Source organism: Notamacropus eugenii, chromosome 4 (genome assembly GCF_028372415.1).
Source record: "Notamacropus eugenii isolate mMacEug1 chromosome 4, mMacEug1.pri_v2, whole genome shotgun sequence".
In the NCBI taxonomy this organism is placed as follows: domain Eukaryota; kingdom Metazoa; phylum Chordata; class Mammalia; order Diprotodontia; family Macropodidae; genus Notamacropus; species Notamacropus eugenii.
Genome location: NC_092875.1, coordinates 191153579 through 191173991, shown reverse-complemented (window position 1 = coordinate 191173991; position 20413 = coordinate 191153579). Strand labels below are relative to the sequence as shown.

The 20413-nt window shown below is 38.3% G+C and overlaps 1 protein-coding gene across 2 annotated transcripts in view; it reads right to left on the bottom strand.

The window, feature by feature from the left end:
• RNF144B (ring finger protein 144B) overlaps window positions 1-20413 on the bottom strand; it is a 257967-nt gene that overhangs the window by 41756 nt on the left and 195798 nt on the right. For both annotated transcript variants that reach the window (XM_072603940.1, XM_072603941.1), the window contains exon 3: window positions 10132-10236. In XM_072603940.1, coding sequence (XP_072460041.1) covers window positions 10132-10236 — 105 coding nt within the window. The remainder of the gene's footprint in view (window positions 1-10131; window positions 10237-20413) is intronic.

Below are 20413 nucleotides of genomic sequence, written 5' to 3'. Positions count from 1 at the left end.
GGTCTAAGAGCCAAGATATATAGAGAATTAACAAGATGATGTAAAACCAAGAGTCATTTAAAGGTAGATAAGAATATCTTTTCTCAAAGGAATAACTGCAAAATATTAACAACTGTATGAAAAACTTCCTGCATTACTAATGCAGATAAAAACAACTCTATCTCACACACCTAAAAATTTGGCAAAGAAGACAACACGTATTTTTAATAATCTATGCTGGAGAGGCAGCAAGAAGACTAGTATTTTGAAGAGCTGTGGTTATATCAAACCATTCTGTAAAGAAATCTGGAACTATGTTTAACAAATGATGATAAATTGACAAACCCTTCAACCTAGCACTGCTACTGACATATCCTGATGAGATCAAGGGCAGCTAGCTGGGACAGTGGATAGAGCGCCAGACTTGGAGTAAGGAAGACATCATCCTGAATTCAAATCTGGCCTCTAACGCTTACTACTAGCTGTGTGCCCCTGGGCATGTCACTTAGCTTTGAAGGAAATGGAAAACATTCCAGTGTCTTTACCAAGAAAACTCCAAAGGGGGTCATGAAGAGTCAGACACAACTGATAGGACTAAACCACAACAACAAGGAAACCAAAGACAAAGACAGAAAGGTCTCATCTATAACACAATTGTTATAGTAACCCTTCTTGTGGAAGCAAAGAACTAGAAATAAAATACTGTAGGTGCCCATTAACTGGGAAATGGCTAAGTAAATCACAGCACATAAGACATGCAATGGAATATTACCACATAATGGGAACCAATAAATATGAGTTCTGAGAAACACATATAAACTGATGCAAAATGAAGCAATGGACGGGGGGGAAATAGACAAAATGACCAAAAAGAATGTAAGATAACTGAATGGTATGTAATTGTAATGACTAAATTTGGCCCTAGAGTTGAAGAAAAATATTATTATCCTGACGTCACTGCAACAGGGGGAACTATGAGTATAGAATACTGCCATGTGCTGTCCAGGGTACTTGATATGTGAGTTGGTTTTACTAAATTGTCTTTTTTTAATTTTTATTACATTGGGGAAGAATAAATTTTACAAATGATTACGATGTGAAAACAAAAAGCAATCAATAAAACTAGAAGGTGTAGTGTACAAACCATACCTTGATGGTATAGATTATTGATTTGTATTTTAGTAAAACAGCTTCCTACCTCCATCCACTCTCCTCCAGATGAAGGAAGGCGTTGAGATATTCCTCACCAAAGACCAATTCTACCTATCCTATCACCTTCACCTCCATCTACCCTTCCTATGAAATAGTTGTTTGTCCTTCTCCTTTGCTTTCAAAGAAGACTAAAGATACCGTGGGGCAATGTCTTGACTTGCCTGTGAACTGGATTTAAGTAAGGCAGAGTTGCACAAAGTCATCAGCCTCAATTTCTCTTCTAGAGTCAAAAGTCAAGATGACCGGTGATGAAGAGCTTGCTAGCTAAAGATGGTAGCCAGCAAAGTTTGCAAAAGCACTTTATAAATATTGTCATTTTATCTCTAGTTTGATAGAACATTAAGTTCTTTGAAGGCAGAGATTATTTTATTTTTGTTATGTCTCCCCAGGCCCAATCACACTGGTTGGCCCATAGTAGGCACTTAATAAATATTCGTTGTTATACGTTACATAACTAATAACACAGTTACACTGAGTTATAGGGGATTCAAAAGAGGCTACAAACTACAACAAAAAATCCTGCCCTTGAGATGTTCCCATTTTAGTTTCTGCCTAGGAGCGGACAAACAGATAGAACAAGGGAAAAACACAATCCCTAGGGCCAGCCTTCAGTTGAATTGTATAGATAATTTCTGAAAAAGCTTGCTTTCATTTGTGTGGTTTTTAACAACTGTACTCGTGAAACCACATAACAGAAAGGTGGGAATGACTTGTTTGAGAGTATTGCTGGACCAGGAGAAAGGAAAACAAATTCTATTCCTGATTCCAGTCCTCTATGGAGTTCTCTGTCTCAGAGCCGGTGACAAAGTTGGAAGAGCCATTGAAAGAATTAACTAGGAATAAATAGGGGCTTGCTCCAAGGTGCTGATCATTTTCAAGACACATGCATTAGGAATCCAATTTCTATTAACAAAGCCCAGAAGGAAGGGGAGGCAGTGGTAAACAGGGGAATACATGACTCGAATGCAGTAAGAGACAGTTCTCTCTGCTGCTAAGGAAATTCCAAATGGCTCTAATCCTATCACGTCACACTCTATTAAAGATGGAAAAATATGCACTGTGAGAAACTTCTGCTCTCCTTGCCAAATGCCTCTCCATTGACTCCAACGGACCTTAACTGAATGTTCAGTTGCTTGACTAAAATCTTTGCTGCTTTCCATTCAGCCTCTGACGCTGATGCTAACCTTCCTATTTTGGAGGATTTTCACTCTCCCCTTGGCCCAAGACTACATCTTCTCTAACTATTGCCTCACTTCTCTACTTACACTAAGACATAAAAAGGTTCCTTGAGAGACAGGTGGTTTCAGACATGTAGTAGGAGAATGTCAGGCCTGAAATCTTTGGCATGTTCTAAAAAGAAGATTGCCCACAATCCACATCCGTTGACTAAGTCTATCTATATTCACTTGCCTATCAGTCCTAAAGCCCTCATATTCTGGCTTCTGCTCCACACTATAATGGAGAATGACTTCAACCTCCTTACTATTAAATTTAAAGGCTCTTTGTCCCATCCTTAACCTTTTTTTAGCAATTGACATTATGAACCATCCCTTTCTACTTCTCTGACTAATCTTCTTTTGTGGGCTTTTCATCTTCTTTCTGCCCCTTAAATGAGGGTCTCCTCAAGGATCTGTTTCAGGCCCTCTTCGATCTACACCTTATCCTTTGGTAACCAGTTTCACTCCTGTACTTTCAATAACTACCTCTACATAGATGGCTGCCAAATCTCCATCTCCATCCCTAGCCTCTTTCCAGACATCAACCCCGCATTTCTAGCTGCCTGCTAGATATCTACTGGATGACCTGCCAACAGCTCCAACTTAGCACGGCCCCTATCCCAAACCTGTTCCTCCCTTCTAATCTCTTTCCTCATTTCTCTGCTACCAGTCATACAGAATCTTTGACCCCTTGCTCTCCTTTACCCAGAATACCCAATTAATGGACAATTCCTGTTTTATTTTTACTTCTGCATCTCTACATATTTACATCTACATCTCTTTCCTTTCCACAACCACTGCAGTCATATTTGTTCAACCTTTCAACACTCTTCTTCCCACCTAAATTGTTATATACCCTCCTAACTGCTCTTGCTAGCTGCAGTCGATCATTTCTCCAACCCATTCTGACCAGAAATATCACTCCTCTACTCAGAAACCTGTGCCTCTTTCTTATTACCTACCAAATACATGTCAACTCCTGAATCTGAAATTCAAGACATTCTAAAACTTGGCCTCAACTTTCTTATCCAACTTTCTCTTAACCTCCTGTCCTTCAAATGTTCTGTGTCACAGCTGGTCTGGAATACTGTTTTCATCCTACTTTTCCAATGTCATTCCACAATACTTTCTCTTATACACTCTAGCCAAACTTATCTGCTAATTGTTCCCATATATACCATGTTGCATTTCCCGTTTCCCTGTCTTTGAACAAGTGGCCCCAAACGTCTGCAGATATTTACTTCCTCTTGACCTCTGACTCTTGGAATCTCTAGCTTCATTTAAGCACCTCCAGATTTAAGCCACCTCCTATATAACACCTTGTTTAATCCCTCCAATTATTAGCACTTACTCTATTTTGAAATTATTTTGTATTTATGTATGTGATTGCTGTACCAACTCAAAAAATGCATGTCAAGTCCACAAGCATTTATTAAGCACCTACTGTGTGCCAGGCACTATACTAAACACAGAAATAGAAAGAACCACAAAAAATAGTCCTTGTCTTCAAGGAGTTCACAATCTAATGGGGGAGAAACATACAAACAATTATATATAAACAGGGTCAACTGAAGATGATCTCAGAGGAAGGACTGGGAAAGGCTTCTTATAGAAAATGGGACTTTATGTGAGACTTGAAGGAAGCCTGGGAAGCCAAGAGGAGAAAAAGAGGAAGCAGAGAATTCTAGGCACAAGAGACAGCCAATGAAAATTCCCAGAGTCAGAATACAGAGAGTCATGTATAAGGAACAGCAAAGAGTCCAATGGCATTAGATCAGATTTCATGGAGGAGAGTAAGGTGTAAGAGATCTGGAAAGGTAGGAAGGGGTTAGGTTAGATAATCTTATTTTAACAGATGGTCCTGGAGGTAAGGAGAAGCCACTGAAGTTTACTAAATAGAAGGGGTGATATGATCAGGCTTGCAATTAAGGAAGATCAAACTGACAGCTGAGTAAAAGGTTGAATGGAGTGGGGAGACCTGTAGCAGAGAGATCCACAAGCAGGCTATTGCAACAGTCCAGGCATGAGATGATGAAGGCTTGCACCAAGGGGGTGGTAGTGCCAGAAGGAAAAGGGGGTCACATACAAAATGGTACAGAGGCAGAAATGGCAGAACTTGGCAACTGACTGGATATAGAGGATGAGAGAGAGTGGGGGAATCAAGGATAACGTAGTTTTTGAGCATGAGTGACTGGGAGGATGGTGGAAATGGAGAAATTAGGAAGAAGGGAGAGTTTTGGAAATGTTGGGTCTAATATGTCTACAGCATCCAGTTAGATATGACCAGTAGGCATTAGAGATAGAAATTTGGAGATCAGGAGATGGATTAGGACTAGGCAAATAGATTTGAGAATTATCTTCATTGAAGTATTAATACATGGGAGCTGATGAGACTGTCAAGCAAAGTAACAGAGAGAGAGGGAAGAGGGCCCCAGATTCTACCTTGGCATACACCTATGGGCCTTGAGGGACACCCATGGTTAGGAGGTCAGAAGGGCATTTTGTCTTTATGTTCCCAGAATTTTAAAAAATGACCTGCATATTTTAGATACTTGTAGTGCAGAAATAGCAACTTTGACCCATTCCTTCAGCAAGGAATAATGACTAACCATAGATGTGTTAGTGACTCCAGTAGGCCTTTCTTATTCCTTCTCTTCTTATATAGGAAGGGCCCTGGCAGGGCAGGGTAAGAACGTAGTCAGTGCCTTCAGGATGGGGAGAAGTGGCAGTAAGCTGCTGGTTCCTCCCTTTGTTCTACTATTAATGATCTCAAGCTGGCAGTAAGAGAAGTTAAAGTGCATAGTGGCAACCAACCACTATTCAAAAGGCCTTCTTGCTCAACACCCAAATTTTCCACTGCCCAACCAAAAAGTTCAGCCTCACCCTAGAAAGTAAATGGCACTGAACTTCCTCAATTACTATAACTAAATAGCTTAAAATTAATCATAGCCTTTCTTCTCCTAAGGCATAACTTTAAGTCAGGCACTAACCCACAATAAGGTCAAAAGAGAAAACTGAGTCACACCTTTCAGTATTTAAAACAGTAACAAAAACAATAAACACCAGACCTGTGTGTTGGGCAGACTGAATATAAATTATGCTCAGGTTCACATGCTAGAAAAGGCCTAACGATATACATAAAAGGTCCAAAGCTAGAGATGACAGTGATAGCAACTGTCCAGAAGTTCCTTCCTTCCTCTGTCCTTCTTCTGAACAGGTTCTGTCAGAAGAAATTCCAATCAACCAATCAACATTTATTAAGTGCCTACAATGTACAAGGTACTGCACTAAATGCTAGGGATACAAAACAGGCAAAAGACAGCTCCTGACCTCAAGCAGCTTACAATTTAATAAAGGAGACAACATGCAAAAAAATATAAAAAGCAAACTAAATACAAGATAGGAAATAACAGAGAAGAAGTACTGGAATTAAGAGAGGTTGGGTAAGGCTTTCTGTAGAAGCCCTTCTCCCATACTCTGACTTAAAATGAATAATGACTTTTTCTATTGTTTCCCATTTAAATGGGGCCTGGAGTTAGGAATACCTGAATTCAAATTCAGCCTCACATACTTTCTAACTGTGTGACTCTGAACAAATGACTTAACCCGATTTGCCCCAATTTTCTTATCTGGAAAAATGAGCTGGAGAAAGAAACGGCACTCCACTATTTTTGCCAGGAAAACCCCAAATGGGGTTACAAAGAACTGGACATAACTGAAACAAGTGCACAACAATAATGGTATCCAAGTGAAGCAGACACTGAACTCTTCTCCGAGTAGTTGCTTCAATAATTGAAAGACAAGTCTCAAAATCACAGATGGTCCATCTCAGAGGGAGCAAGAGGGCACACACAGTCTGAGGCAGGAGGGATGTAGGAGTATGGAGCCAAGCCAATGTGTAGGCTAGAGTTTCTTGGTAAAACCATTAAGAGGAAAGAGGATTAGTTCCCTGTTTTCTTGTATCCCATGGCAACTCCTATAGAGAGAGACCTACTATATTTAAACACATAAAAAAATGCCATCGCATTTTGAAACAGAACATACAGAAGAGTTATAATATATTGTAATAGAAATACCAGCAGGACATTTCAGAACTCCCATTTATGATATGCTAATGCCTTTCATCAGTTAGGCTCATAAAACCAAAGAGTATGGTAATGGTCCATTAATGTACACCCTGCAGTGTCTTCCTGATCACCTAATGGGAAATAGGATTTGCTAAATGTCTCCAAGTTAGAGAAAGATTATAGTTTTCCCCCATATCTTATTTTTATAAATTCTTCTTTAAGGTCCATTAAATATATCTTATGCAACCTTAAAGTAAACTTGCTTTATATAGGGACTGGATCAAACAGATCTTCTCATAGAATCTATAGTCTTATAACACTGATTCCAGGAGATCTAAAAATTCGGAAATATATTTTTACCTTCCTAGTCTGATTATGTGCATTTGTATAGCATGCAAAGGAGAGTGACTATGAAAGTGAAAGAAAAAACTTTTATGGAGTAAAGGAGGAAAAAAATATTCTCTGTCATAGCTCTGAGCAACCAAGGCAGTTTTATGTGGCTTATATATACATATTAATATGAATATCTGGCTATTCAACATATGGTTATAGGTCTCCTTCAATTAAATGGATAAAGAGATTCTTGGGATGTGAGGATTGTACAAGTTTGGTTTAAAATTTAAGATTAAATGACATTGATATTACATGGTACATATTTTTCACATCAATATTAAAATCCCATCCTAAAAATATCTGGGAAAAACATAAAATTGGAAAAGATTATATCAGAATTGCAAATTAAAGTAGGTCTCAGATTTGACTGAATAATGAATTCTCTAAAATGGTCACATTAATTGAATTTTTATTGTATGTTTCCATTGGGCTAGAACCAATTGCCGTACTTTTACATAATTATAACTTCAAATTGTACAAATTTCATGTGACCACTTCAGGAGATTGGATTCATTCTTCCTACTTATTGAGACACAGTTTTTACATGCTAAAGTGGTGCCTTCCCAGAACAAATACATGCAAAGGTTATATATTTTCCTTTCTTAATCTGACTTTAAACTTCATTATGATCAGGATGTTCTTGATAGTTTGCCTAAATGTTTTCTCACTCAGTTCCATGCGTTAGTCCTGATAACTCAGTATCAGAAATCCAGAGCTGTAAGGGACCCTCATTAGAGGCCATCTGATGCAATTCTCTCAGGTTAGAGATGAAGGAACTGAGGGCAAGGGAGGTTAAGTGATTTGCTCAAGGTTAATAAGTCTCAGAGGTAGGATTTGAGCTTTATAAACCCACTAATTCAAGAGCTAGTGCTCCTTCTATTATACCATAATTTCCACCAAAGTTAGTTCATTGTATAAACTAAATAATTCTTTCTTTGATATTTTATTTCTACTTATACATACAAATATATTAAGGTATGTGTGTATATATAATCTTCAATTTTTCAAAAACACAATTTTAAGATAATCTTGTTTATTTTTATTATTTATTTATTCTCTAAAATCAATTACCTCCAAGCTTCTGTTTCCTCCTTTTATTCTCCTCTAAACTTCTTCCACGTGGTCTGTACAGTTGCAGTAATGAAATTTCCCCATGGTGGGTAAAGCATACTCAAGTACAGGCTCATGAGAATTATTTCCTCTACTCTACAACCTCCCTGCTCATTTCTTTGATGTATGTTTACATGTGGCAGCTGGTGTATGTACATTTAGAGTTTAAATATAATCTTGATCTTCCTGCTGGCCAATCATTCATTTATCACTTTGTTCTGGCTTCCCTGCCTCTCCCCAGAGCCCAGAAAGGGACCTTTAACCACTGACAATCTACATCACTGTATCTCCTAATGAATGATTACTTTTGTATTCTGATAGCTTTTAGATTCATCCTAGTTTAAGATTCATTATCCTACAATTCACAATTAGTGTGTTTAAGATTAAGATGTGATCTTAATTATAAACTAGACCAACTAATGACTAGTCAAAATGGAAAAACAAGTTCACTGATAGAAGAGATGGGGCTGGAAACTCCTGCGAAGAAATGAGGAGCCCAAGAAAGACCTATTAAAAACTATATCAAAGAAGCCTGGACTTCAAAAACCTGAACACCATTCCTCTATTCCAAGCTGGTAGTGATCATGCCGTCATCTGTAGTTATTAAAATTATTTACACTTTTTTTTGGGCGGAAAGGGGAATCAATTTAGAATCCCAAATGTAATTTCATCAGTGTAAGGAACTAACAGTATAGAAACTCCTTCTACCAGTGCTACACCCTGTGTCTTAGGTTTAGCCAGATGCTTAGAGGACTGGGAGCTTAAGAAATTTGCCCAAACTAGTAAATGTGAGAAACCAGAATGTGGGGGTAGCTAAGGTGGCACCGGGAATCCTGTCTCCTATATTTATCATGTGACACTGGGCAAGTCACTTTACTTCCATCTGCCTCAGCTTCCTCATCTGTATAAAATAGAGATAAATATTAGCACCTGCCTCCCAGGTTTGTGAGGATCAAGTGAGAGAATATTTGTAAAGTGCTTTTATAAATCTTAAAGAGATTATAAATTATAAATGTCAGCTATTATAATAATTATTATTAAGCAGGACTTTAACCCAGGTGCTTCCTAACTCTAAGACCAGTCTTCTCTCTATCCACCAAGTCATGTGCCCTTAATTCATATTATCAAAGTTTGAATTGTAATTATTTATATGCACATTTTATATCCCCTCATAAATTGTAAGCTCCTTGAGATTAGAAGCCATACTTCATCTTCCTACGCTCCCTGGCACCTAGTATTGGGGATGATACACAAGTGATATTCAATGTTTACTGAACACTGAACGAAGGACTCTCCCACTCCCCTCTCACCCCGTCTATAGTTGATTAATTGCTTCCATTTGGAGGACTACTTTTATTTCAATATTGTCTGCAGTTGTATTCAATATGTGGTTTCTTTTGCTTTAAAAATACTCTATCCCAAAATCAATTATGATTTAGGTTTCTAGAATTTGTTGTTGTTGTGTTCATCCTTCATTATCGAAGAAGACCATGTCATCAGAGAAATGATGACATGACTTGCACTTGACTTTGAGTGAGGGAGGGCTGTGCAGGTCATCAGCCTCACTTCTCCTCCAGAGCCATCTGAATCCAGTGACCAGATATTCATCAGGATAACCCAGGATGCAATGGGAGATCTTGGTCCCTTTAGGCCAACGCCTATTCTGTACTCACTTAAGGTGAGTTCATGAAAAAGACTCCTTACACTTTGCTCACTTGGTAAATCTGATTACCAATGGTGGTAATCCAGGTCAAATGTCAAACACCCCTGACTGCCCCAACCAGATTAAAATATAACTGGGAATTGTTTTGAAAAATAAATAAAAATATAACAGATATATTTGGTGGTTTTCTATGTCAATATGGAGCAATAGGGAATCTATTTCTATCTGAGTTTGACATCACTGGTCTGGGGCCATCTTTAACAATAAAAATACCTTCACCAATAGGGGTATATGGAAGAATTGTCAATGATTAGATGGCAAGAATCTGAATAAGTCCTTGATAGTCATTGTTTTAATAAATATTTCTGAATGAATATTTCTCTCTAGAATGCCTGGAAGGCAGGCTCACCGCTATGCAATTAGAGTTCAGAAAGTCCCAGGGAAGAATGACAGTATATTAAGAGGGAATATTGCCCTTGTCTCTCCATACCTCTGATTCCTGTAGGGTACCACGATTTAGGCACACCATGTCAGGGCAAGTGATGGGAGCTCCACATCCTTCTCGAATTGCCAGCTGCGTGTATTGTTTCAGGCACTAGAAATGAACAGGGGAAAAAAAATCAAGCCAGTGAAATAACACTCTAAGAACACAGAAGATGAAGAGAGCCATCACTTCAACCATCTCTGTTTCCTTACTTGACAGTCCTGGGGATCAAATCCTCAGAAAACAAATCATTACAAGTGTGAATACTCGGAACAACAATTTTGGATAGAATTCACAGAAGAGCAATTAATTGTATGTAATTTCATCTCGAAGGTATTTAGTTTGTTCTGATGTGGGCTGTGCTCTTTGAGCAAAGCAGAAATGAGACAGCACAAAATAAACACAGGATGCGCAAATTTGGGATATCCATCCCAAATATTCATGCAGACTATCTGTGCTCAACCTGTGGTAGAGCATTCAGAGCTCATATTGGTCTGATCAGCCACAGTCAGACACAATGAAATTTCACTTTATCATGGTGATGTCATTTTGGTCCTCTTCGAAGATGAAGTACAACAACCAACCAACCAACCAACCATTTAGTTTGTTCAAGGCCACTAGTAAATACAGCTTCAGACATTTCCTAGCTGTGTGACCCTGGGCAAGTCTCTTAACCTTGCTATGCCACAGTCTCCTCAATTGTAGAAAATAGGGGTAATAATAGCACCTATCTCCCAAGATTGTTGTGAGGACCAAATGAGTTAATAATTATAAAGTGCTTAGCACAGGGCCTGGAACAGTGAGCATTGTATAAATGCTTATTCCACTTATATATATTCTTAATTCAGTTGCTTACCCAACAGCCCTCTCCATGCTTGGATTGTCTAGAACCAGAACAACGAATATTGTACTGCTCAGTGAGGGTTAGCCTTAAACAAAGGTAAAATTGGCAGTCATGTGAGTATTGTGATTTAAGAAGCACTGAAAAGGGCACCTTGCCAAAAATCTCTCTTTCATCCACTAGATATAGGTAGCTGAAATTTACTCTTGAGCCTGGAATACTGCCATCTCTTAAGACCATTCTTTTAATTTTATTCAAAAGACACTTATTAGGTGCCTATTACATGCAAATATCCCAGAAAGGATAACCCATGAATCTATAAACAATCATTAACATCTCAGAGTAAATCAGTTTATAGGACTGCTTTCTTTCTTGACAGCTAACTGAAGATGACAGTTTTCTTTTTATGGGAAAACTGTATGTATTGAGATAAAAGTAAGAGCAGGAAGAAGAGGTAGGGTAATTCTGAGTCAGTGGATCTACAGATTTCATGAAGCACCAAGGTGGCCTGGTGGATAGAGTGCTAGGCCTAGACTTAGAAGGACTCATCCTCCTGTGTTCAAATCTTGCTTCAGACATTTACTGGCTATATGACCCTGGACAAATCACTTAACCCTTTTTGCCTCAGCTTCTTCATCTATAAAATGAGCTAGAGAAGCAAACCACTCCAGCATCTTTGCCACAACAAACCCCAAATGAGGTCATGAAGAGCAGAAAGAGACTGAAAAAGACTGAATAACAGATTTGATGAGCATAGCTATCTTCTCTACCAGTGCAGGTCACAACCTAGTCATGCCATCTCAGCCTCTATAATCTTGTCCATCTTCTTCCATAAAGGATTTACCCAATATGAATACCAGTGCAGGCCCAGTCCATCTATTTCCCTCCTTTCTCCAGAGCAGTCTACTTCCTTATCTATTTAGCCAGAGGGTAGAATGAGAACGAATAGGTAGAAATGATAGGGAGGCAGATTTCATCTCAACCTAATTTTTTCTTTAATAAGACACTGGAAAGATAGCATGGTTCAGTGCTCCAGCATCAAAAACATCTAGGTTCATTAAATCTCTCCACCATTTTATACTGGCTTTGCAACATTGGACAAATCACTTCATCTCTCAGGGCCCTAGGGAGAAGGAATTTCCTCATAAACCACTCCCTATACTAACAAAATGATCTACTGGGTACAGCAATAACAAGAGATATTTAACAGTAAAATGGCTTTCCTTGTAGGTGCTGAGTTCCCCATCACTGACAGTCTTTAAGCTAGGGCCAAATGACTTTCTTATTGGGAATAGTAAACTGTATTTGTAATACGGGAAAATCTGAGGTGACTTTCAACTCAAAACTTGATTCTACTGCTTCAGGGTAACAGTTTGAAAATTAACGTTTGCCTTTAAGCTCCTAAGAGAAGGCTGAGTGATGTTTAAACTCCTTGATGACAGAGACTGGTTTGTTTTTTTTTATATTTGAGTCCCCAGTGCCTAGCACTGTGGCGAGTCCACAATGGGCACTTCATAAATGCTTGCCATATTGTTAAATAATACCCATTTTCCCCCTAGTCATAGTGCAAATTTTAGGTAATAATCCATAAACAGGACACCCTAGATCTAATCCATTTTGAGAAAAAGAAATGTGTTTTCCTTGGGATTAGTCTCAAAATACTTCCAACCCCAGGAAAGCATATTGTGGGAAGCTTTTTGTGAACAGACAGGCTATTTATAAGGGAAATTATATCCTGCTCCTCATCATAGTATTAAGGCTATCTATGTTATAAGCCATGCCATATACAGAAAGTTATCCCTTTGCATTTGCCAGATCCATTTATAAAGGGTCAGGTGGGTCCTACTTACTTTCAGAGAAACATTGACACTATTAGCTCTGGTTAAGCAAGATACTCAAATCCCTGTCCAATTATGAACTAGTTATGCTGCCTTTCAACTGACTAAAATCAAATCCTCAAAACCTGTAGTCTTTATTTTGATCAGTCAAGCCAGGCATTTGAGAACAGAACCAGAGACGCTGGTAAAACAGCGTTGACTGTTTTAATTCTGTTATCTCCCAAACTTTGAGTCAAGGGCACTTCTGTCACAATTGGTGGCTACTTCACCTGGCCTACTTCAGGCTTCACTTTACTCCCTATACCCCTTTCCTCACTCCAGTCCTCAAACCACGCCAATCTACACCCAAAGACCCAACTCCTGGCAATTTTACTAGTTTTCCAGAAAAGGGGGAAGGTGGACCTTCATGGATATACTACGCTACGTGTGTTGTTTGACCTTATTAGTAAAGGCAGGGCCTATCTTTGCTTTTGTACTGTTATCTATAGCATTTGGTACCACGGTTGGCCTACAGTAAAGGCTTAATAAATATTTTTTCAATCATTCACTGTAAGTCTTATTTAGAAACACATGAACAATGCTTGCTTGTGGGGTTTTGAATTTCCCTCAAAGGTATTCTATAATCAGGAGCTAGGACTGATACTAAAATTTTTTTACGTAGACTAGATACATTGTCAAATTAAACATGTTCTTTGAATAGGCTTCCTGTTCTACTTCAAAATACTCAAGAATTAAGTTTTTCCAAATTCCCATACATTGACACATGAACAGGCTGGGTCATGAACATTTAACTGTTTATCCTTTTATAACTTTTTCTCTTGGGAGTAAAAATGGGAATGCTGCCTAGTATTTTATCAGCTTTCTCATTAGTATCTTTTTTTTAATTTTACTGTCCCAGAATTCTGGTCACAAGTCCCTTCAGCAACCTTGACGGTGCTAACAGGGAAGGCAAGAATAACGTAGGTTTCTTAGATGGACAAGAGGCCGTAGGAAACCTCTTTAAACATTAAATAAAAGATTACAATGATGAAAAAAGTGGGCAGTATCTGAAGAGACCTTTATGGCTATAGAGTGAACTTCACATTAAAAATGGGGTGAGGAGATTAAGCAAACCGAGGTAACTGAGAAAAAATAACCAAAAATAATAGAAGAGAGTTGGCCATAAGAACAGGCAATAAGTATGACAAAGGATCTCACTTTCAGCAAGGGAGTTTTTCATTGACCCTGATGGAATGAGGGCAGCTAGCCACAGAATCAGACATAAGTGAAAACTACTAAATCACAACAAAAAAATATGATGGAAGAGGAATTAGATTCATTTTGCTTGTAAAAACTAGGTTCAAAAAGTGGAAGTTGCAAAGAGGCAGATCTTGGCTTGAAATAAGAAGTATTTCCTAACCTCTAAAGCCTCCAAAAGAGGAGTTAACTATCTTGGGAGATGGGAAGCACGCAACAGTGGAGGTATTACTGACCCCTTACACACAGTGACGTTAATAAATGCTCACTGAATTGAACCACCTTCTTCATCAAGGATATTGTAGATAGAAGGGATTAGACTAGATGAACTCAGAGATTCCTTCCAACTCTACAAGTGAAATTTCTCAGATAGAAGATTTAATACAAACATTTTTAAAGCATCAAGTGGGCTGACCCTCATGGGGACTCTACCTCTTATGTCCCAAGTATTCCCTTGGGAGTCCCAGAAGGAGACACTGACTAGGTCTGAGATTCTGCTCTTAGCACTACTATATGAAAGGAGAGCAAATGGGAGACAACAGGAGGAAGATAGTGGTGCCCAAGGAGTGAAGAACAGAAAACAAACAGGAAATAAGCAGAAGTAGCAAAAGATTAAATTAAATATTAAAAATAAGAGGAAGAGAAGTTAAAAAAAAAAAACCACCCACTCAACGCAGGACTCCATTGGCTACATCCCCAAAGTACGACAACACGCTTGCATTGCCTTGATGCCTGTCATGACCCCAACCTTTCCTCCTTTCCCTGATCTGGCAGCATCTGTGACTGAGATGACCTTGGCAATCTGGGTAGTTCTCCAGTCCTGGGCCTGACTGAAGAGAGAGGGCACAGGAAAAGAGAGGATTCTCAAGAGATACTTCAAGCTATTATGACAGTGTTGAGGGAGTTTCTCCATTTTAATTTTTACCTTTCAATTTTGGACTACAGGCTGCATGAGGAGGAGGTTTTTAGTTCCCTCAACATCTCAGATTATAGCACCTTAAAATCATCCAATTCAAACCGTTCAGATGAGGAATCTGAGGACCTGAGAGATCGGTTGAGTTGCCTACACTCAGGCCAAGATTTGAATTCAGTTCATTCATATCTACTGAGCAAATACCAAATATACGCAGAATATAGATTATAGCTAAATGCTCTTTGATATAGCTAACAATTAGCTTTAAAAATCATGCAGCTTACTAGTTTTACTTTATATTAAAACAATTTGTTTTCATTTTTCAACATTCACACTTCCGTAAGTATTAAATTTTCTCTCTCTCCCTCCCCAAGATGGGCATGCAATCTTATATGGTCTCTACACATACATTCCTATTAAATACATTTACATAGCAGTCATGTTGCATAAAAAAATCGTAATGAATGGGAGAAACCATGAAAAAAAATCACAATGAAACATAACAAAAAAGAAAATAGTCTGCATCATTCTGCGTTCTGACTCTACAATTCTTTCAGAGAATCTTTATTCTTGCATTTAAAAAAAACAACTTTAGGATCATATCATAAATTCCACCAATTTTTTTTTTTTTGCTGTACCTCAACCCTTCTGCTCCAATTCATAGCCTTCAGTAGCATTTCACTAAAACATAGGAGTTACTAAAGAAAAGGAAAAAGGACAAATGTAACCTAGCAGGCACAGTAATTATAGTATATGACAGTAGTTGTCCAACTTCCCACAAAGAGTATCTAATTCTGGAAGACACTGGCTTCTATGATGTAAAAAAAATTTTTTTATTCTTCCCTTAAAATACTCATTGCATCTGTATGCTAGGCACCTAGTAGAAACAGTAATCAATTTGTGGATAGAAGATCCAGGTTTGAATCCAGCCTGACATTTACTACTCATGTGACCTTGCACAAGTCATTTAACCTCAGTTTCAACTGTAAAATTAAGTTTCATAAAATACAACCCTGATACCATTAAAAAGCAGTACGTACAAAAAGCAACAGTTGTTCCTGAAATATGTCAGTCTTTAAAATTTCACAATGACCATCTATTTTAATTTGATAAATTCTGCTTCTACAGCAGCACATAAAATTCTACCTAATTCACAATTACCCCTTTCCCACGGTGGCTAATCCCTCAAAAGTTAAAGCAGAACAGTAGAAAAGAAGTCTGATGGTCAGCACCTTTCCAGGGTCTTAGTTTCCTAACTATAAAAAGGAAGGGTGGATGCTAAGAAACATCACCAAGTCAGTACCACTATTGTGCATTGTTTTTGATCAGTTTTGTTCCTGTTCAAAGCTGTCTTCATTTATACAGCTGTAGTCATTGTGTATATGGTTTTTTTGGTTCTACTTTCTTTACTTGCAAGATTAATCCAAACATGCCATTTTTGAAACAATGACAGCAAACACTTAGAGGAAAATAAGTGAGCTACTCTATTTGTGTATCTGATTGAAGTCATTATAATCTAGAACAATGAGCAGAATACAGAAATGGGGCTTCTTCAGAACAATTGATACAAAAAGTCATTAATGCAACAACAACAATGTGCAAATACGTTGTTACAAATACAATGTGCAAATACTCCTCTGCGGGAAGATTCCTGCCTCTTACAATTTCCAGAGATGCTTGCAGGGAGACCAACACTGCAGACTGGTTGAAAAACAGCTTGAATTTGGGTGGGAATCAGATAATAGATACCCTGGACAAAATTTATTAGCAACTTTTTTTTTAACCCCACTGACAAAACAGAGAAAGACAAAAACATATTGTGCTAAGGTTTCTAAAGGAAAGTAAATCTTACAACTATTCTTCAAAATTCCTGAATGATTTCTTTTAAGATTAAGGTGGACAATCTTCAAATGTTCACAGGAAGGACTTCAAGTGAAAACTGACAGGAAAGGGGGTGGGGGGAGGAAGAGAGCCCGGGGCCTAGTTTCAAGGCATCCAAAAGAAAAGGAAACATTATTTGATTCCAGATCTAGTATGGACATCAAATTCTTAAAATATAAACAACACAAACAGGGCTGTTTTTTGGTGTTTTTTGTTTTTAAGGAAATGTTCAGATTTGTGAAAACTACCTGTTAAGTGTGTAGACTATTTCATGCTCCTTACGTAACACTGGGATTATTTTACTCACTCACATATTTTTCCCAGACTTACCCTTTTTCTACTTCCTCTTACAGCATCCAGTGTACCTTCTTGTATTCAAAGCACACACACACACACACACACACACACACACACACACACACTTTCAAAGTTGTCAGGGTTAGCCTTAATAAATGCTTGATTGAGTGAATAAATGACCTTTCAGGTTGATGTTACTTGCAAACTTTTTCCCATTTAAGCATAGATCTCTCACCTAGAATTGCTTGTTTCTGAGGACATAAAAAGCAATTTCATCTTGTTTAATGGGGCGGTACCTACACCTGATCCCAAGAGGTTTCTTGAGACTCTCCTTTATTCCATCATGAATTGTGTGTCCAAAGTCCTTCAAATAGCATCAAGCACCTATAATAGACTACATGGCTCTGTCCTGCAGGATTTATACACCTTTTAACCTCCACCGAAAGACTAATGAAATTCGCCCTTTTTTCATTTAAAGGGATTTAGTGTCCACAGTACCAAAAGAACTGAATTGTAAGGTCAGCTCACCTTACAATGGTCACACATACACAATATGGTTCTAAATTTTACCACACATCTTAAGCAACATTGTGTCTATTACAGCTTACAGCTCTTGTTCCTATCCCAGATGTATGTAGAAAAAATTGAGCCAGAGGTATTTAAGGTTAGAACGAACACCAAGGATAGAAAGGAGAACTGTTTCTAATATTTACAAATATCAGAGGACAACTGCCCTATCTGTAAATATCAACACATTAAGAATTCTCCTTCTTACCTCTATACTCCAAAACCACCCAAACCGACCACGGTACAACAGCTTCCTATTTAATTAAGATTAATAATAAATCAAAATTCACATTTATATAGTACCTTAAGTTTTACAAAGTATTTTCTTCACAAGAACCTTGTGAGGTAGCAGGTCAGTTGGTCAACAAGCATTTGTTAAGTGTCAACCACGTATCTAGCACTGTGCTATGGACAAAGGATACAAGCTTAAAAAAAAATCCTATATTCAAGGGGATCCCATTCCAACGAGGGAGACAATACATAAATTACTAAATACATCCAAGTTATATAATAGATACAGTACCAGCTCCAGAGTCAGGAGGACCTGAGCTCAAATCCAGCCACAGGCACTTATTAGCTGTGTGACACTGCGCAAGTCACTTAACCTTGTTTGTCTCAGTTTCCTCATCTGTAAAATGAGCTAAAAAAGGAAATGGCAAACTCTCCAGTATCTCTGCCAAGAAAACCCCCAATGGTGTCATGGAGAGTCAGTCATGACTAAAATCAACACAAAAATAAACAACAGTCTCAGAGGGAAATCCCTAGAGAGTTGGAGATAGGGTGAGAAGAGAAGGGGGCTACGTAAAGTCTCTTGCCAAAGCCTACTATAAAAGGAAGGCAGAGAAATTAGAAAGCAGAAGTGAGAAGGCAGAGCATTTCAGGCGTAGGGTGCTGTCAGTACAAAGGCACAGGGAGTGTTGGGGAATGGAGACTGTTGGGAGACAGCAGTGTCTTTCTGTGAGGAGGGGCAAGTAGGCCAACGGTGGGATCACAGAATCCAGGGAGGGGAGTAAGATGTAAGGAAACTAGAAAGGTAAGAAAAGGCCAGGATATGAAGTACTTGAGGTGCCAGAGGACTTTACAGATAGGGAACTAAGGCAGGGAAAAGTTAAATGATTTGGCATGAGCAGCAAAATTAATTATTGTTAGAGACTCTAGTATCCTGACTCACATAGTTGCTATGTGCCCTCCTGCTTAAACCAGAATTGTCACAATTCCTTGTTGCTTCCAAAACAGCTGTAGGTGCCAGAGAGTGGAGACCACTTGTGGGTCAATGTAGGTCAAAAAATTGAAAGCATCAAAATATAAAGCTGGATTTAAAAAAAAAAAAACTCTCAAATTGAAATGTGCAAAGAGAGGGAAGGAAGAAGGGAGGGAGGGAGACAGGAAGGGAGAAGGTGGGGGGAGAGAGAGAGAGAAAGAGAGACCCCAAAGCCTAATCTGCTAACTTTGAAAGTGGAAATTCAACCCAGCAATACCACTTCTAGGTCTGTACTCCAAAGAGATCATACAAATGGGAAGAGGACCCATATGTACAAAATTATTTACAGCAGCTCTTTTTGTGGTGGCAAAGAACTGGAAATTTAAGAATAGTTGAACAAGTTGGGGTATATGAATGTAATGGAATACTATTGTGCTATAAGAAATGATGAGCAGACAGACTTCAGAAAAACCTGGAAAGACTTCTATGAACGGATGCTGAGTAAAGTGAGCAGAACCAGGAGAATATTGTACACAGTTACAGCCACACTGTGCAATGACTGACTTTGACAGACTTATCTCTTCTTAGCAACCCAAGGATCTAAGACAACTCCAAAGGACTTATGATGGAAAAGGCTGTCCACATCCAGAGAAAGAACTATGGAGTCTGAACACAAATCAAAGCATACTGTTTGCTCTCTCTTTTTTTGTTTTTTCTTTCTCATAGTTTTTCCTATTGGTTCTAATTCTTTACAATGAGACTAACGTGAAAATAGGTTTAATATGTATATATATGTTGAGCCTATATCAATTTACATGCTGTCTTGGGGTAGGGGAGGGGAAACATGGGGAGAAAATTTGGAACTCAAAATTTTATGGAAGTGAATGTCGAAAACTAAAAATAAATACATTTTTAAATAAATGCATTTATTTTTTAAAAATAAATAAAAAGACAAAAGACCAGGAAAAAAAAAAGTAGAAGCTCAGAACACATTAACATGTATCCCTTGTAGCCAAACATAAACATTCCAGTGTTTGATACAATAATTCTCCAAGAGGGAGTTTTTGATTCAGATCACAAAATACCTCATTTCCACCAAGTAAACGGGATCAAACAGCTTCTTGTCATGGCCACTGTTGATCAAGAAGCATCTAAAATTAGGAATCCCAGTGACAGATAACATTGAAAAGAAATATGCTGAACATGTGATAGGCTTAACTGCTCTGTGCCAAGCAGACAGTTAAAGATAGCTATGTCGAAAGACAGGGGCAGCTAAGTGGCACAGCGTATAGAATGCCAGGTCTAGAATCAAAAAGATCCATCCTTCCAAGTTCACATCTGGCCTCAGACACTTACTAGCTACGTTGACCCTGGACAATTCATTTAACCTTGCTTGCCTCAGTTTCCTCACCTGTAAAATGAGCTAGAAAAAGAAATGGCAAATGACTCTAATATCTTTGCAAAGAAATTCCCAAGTGGAGTAATGAAGAGTGGGACATGACTGAAAAACTACT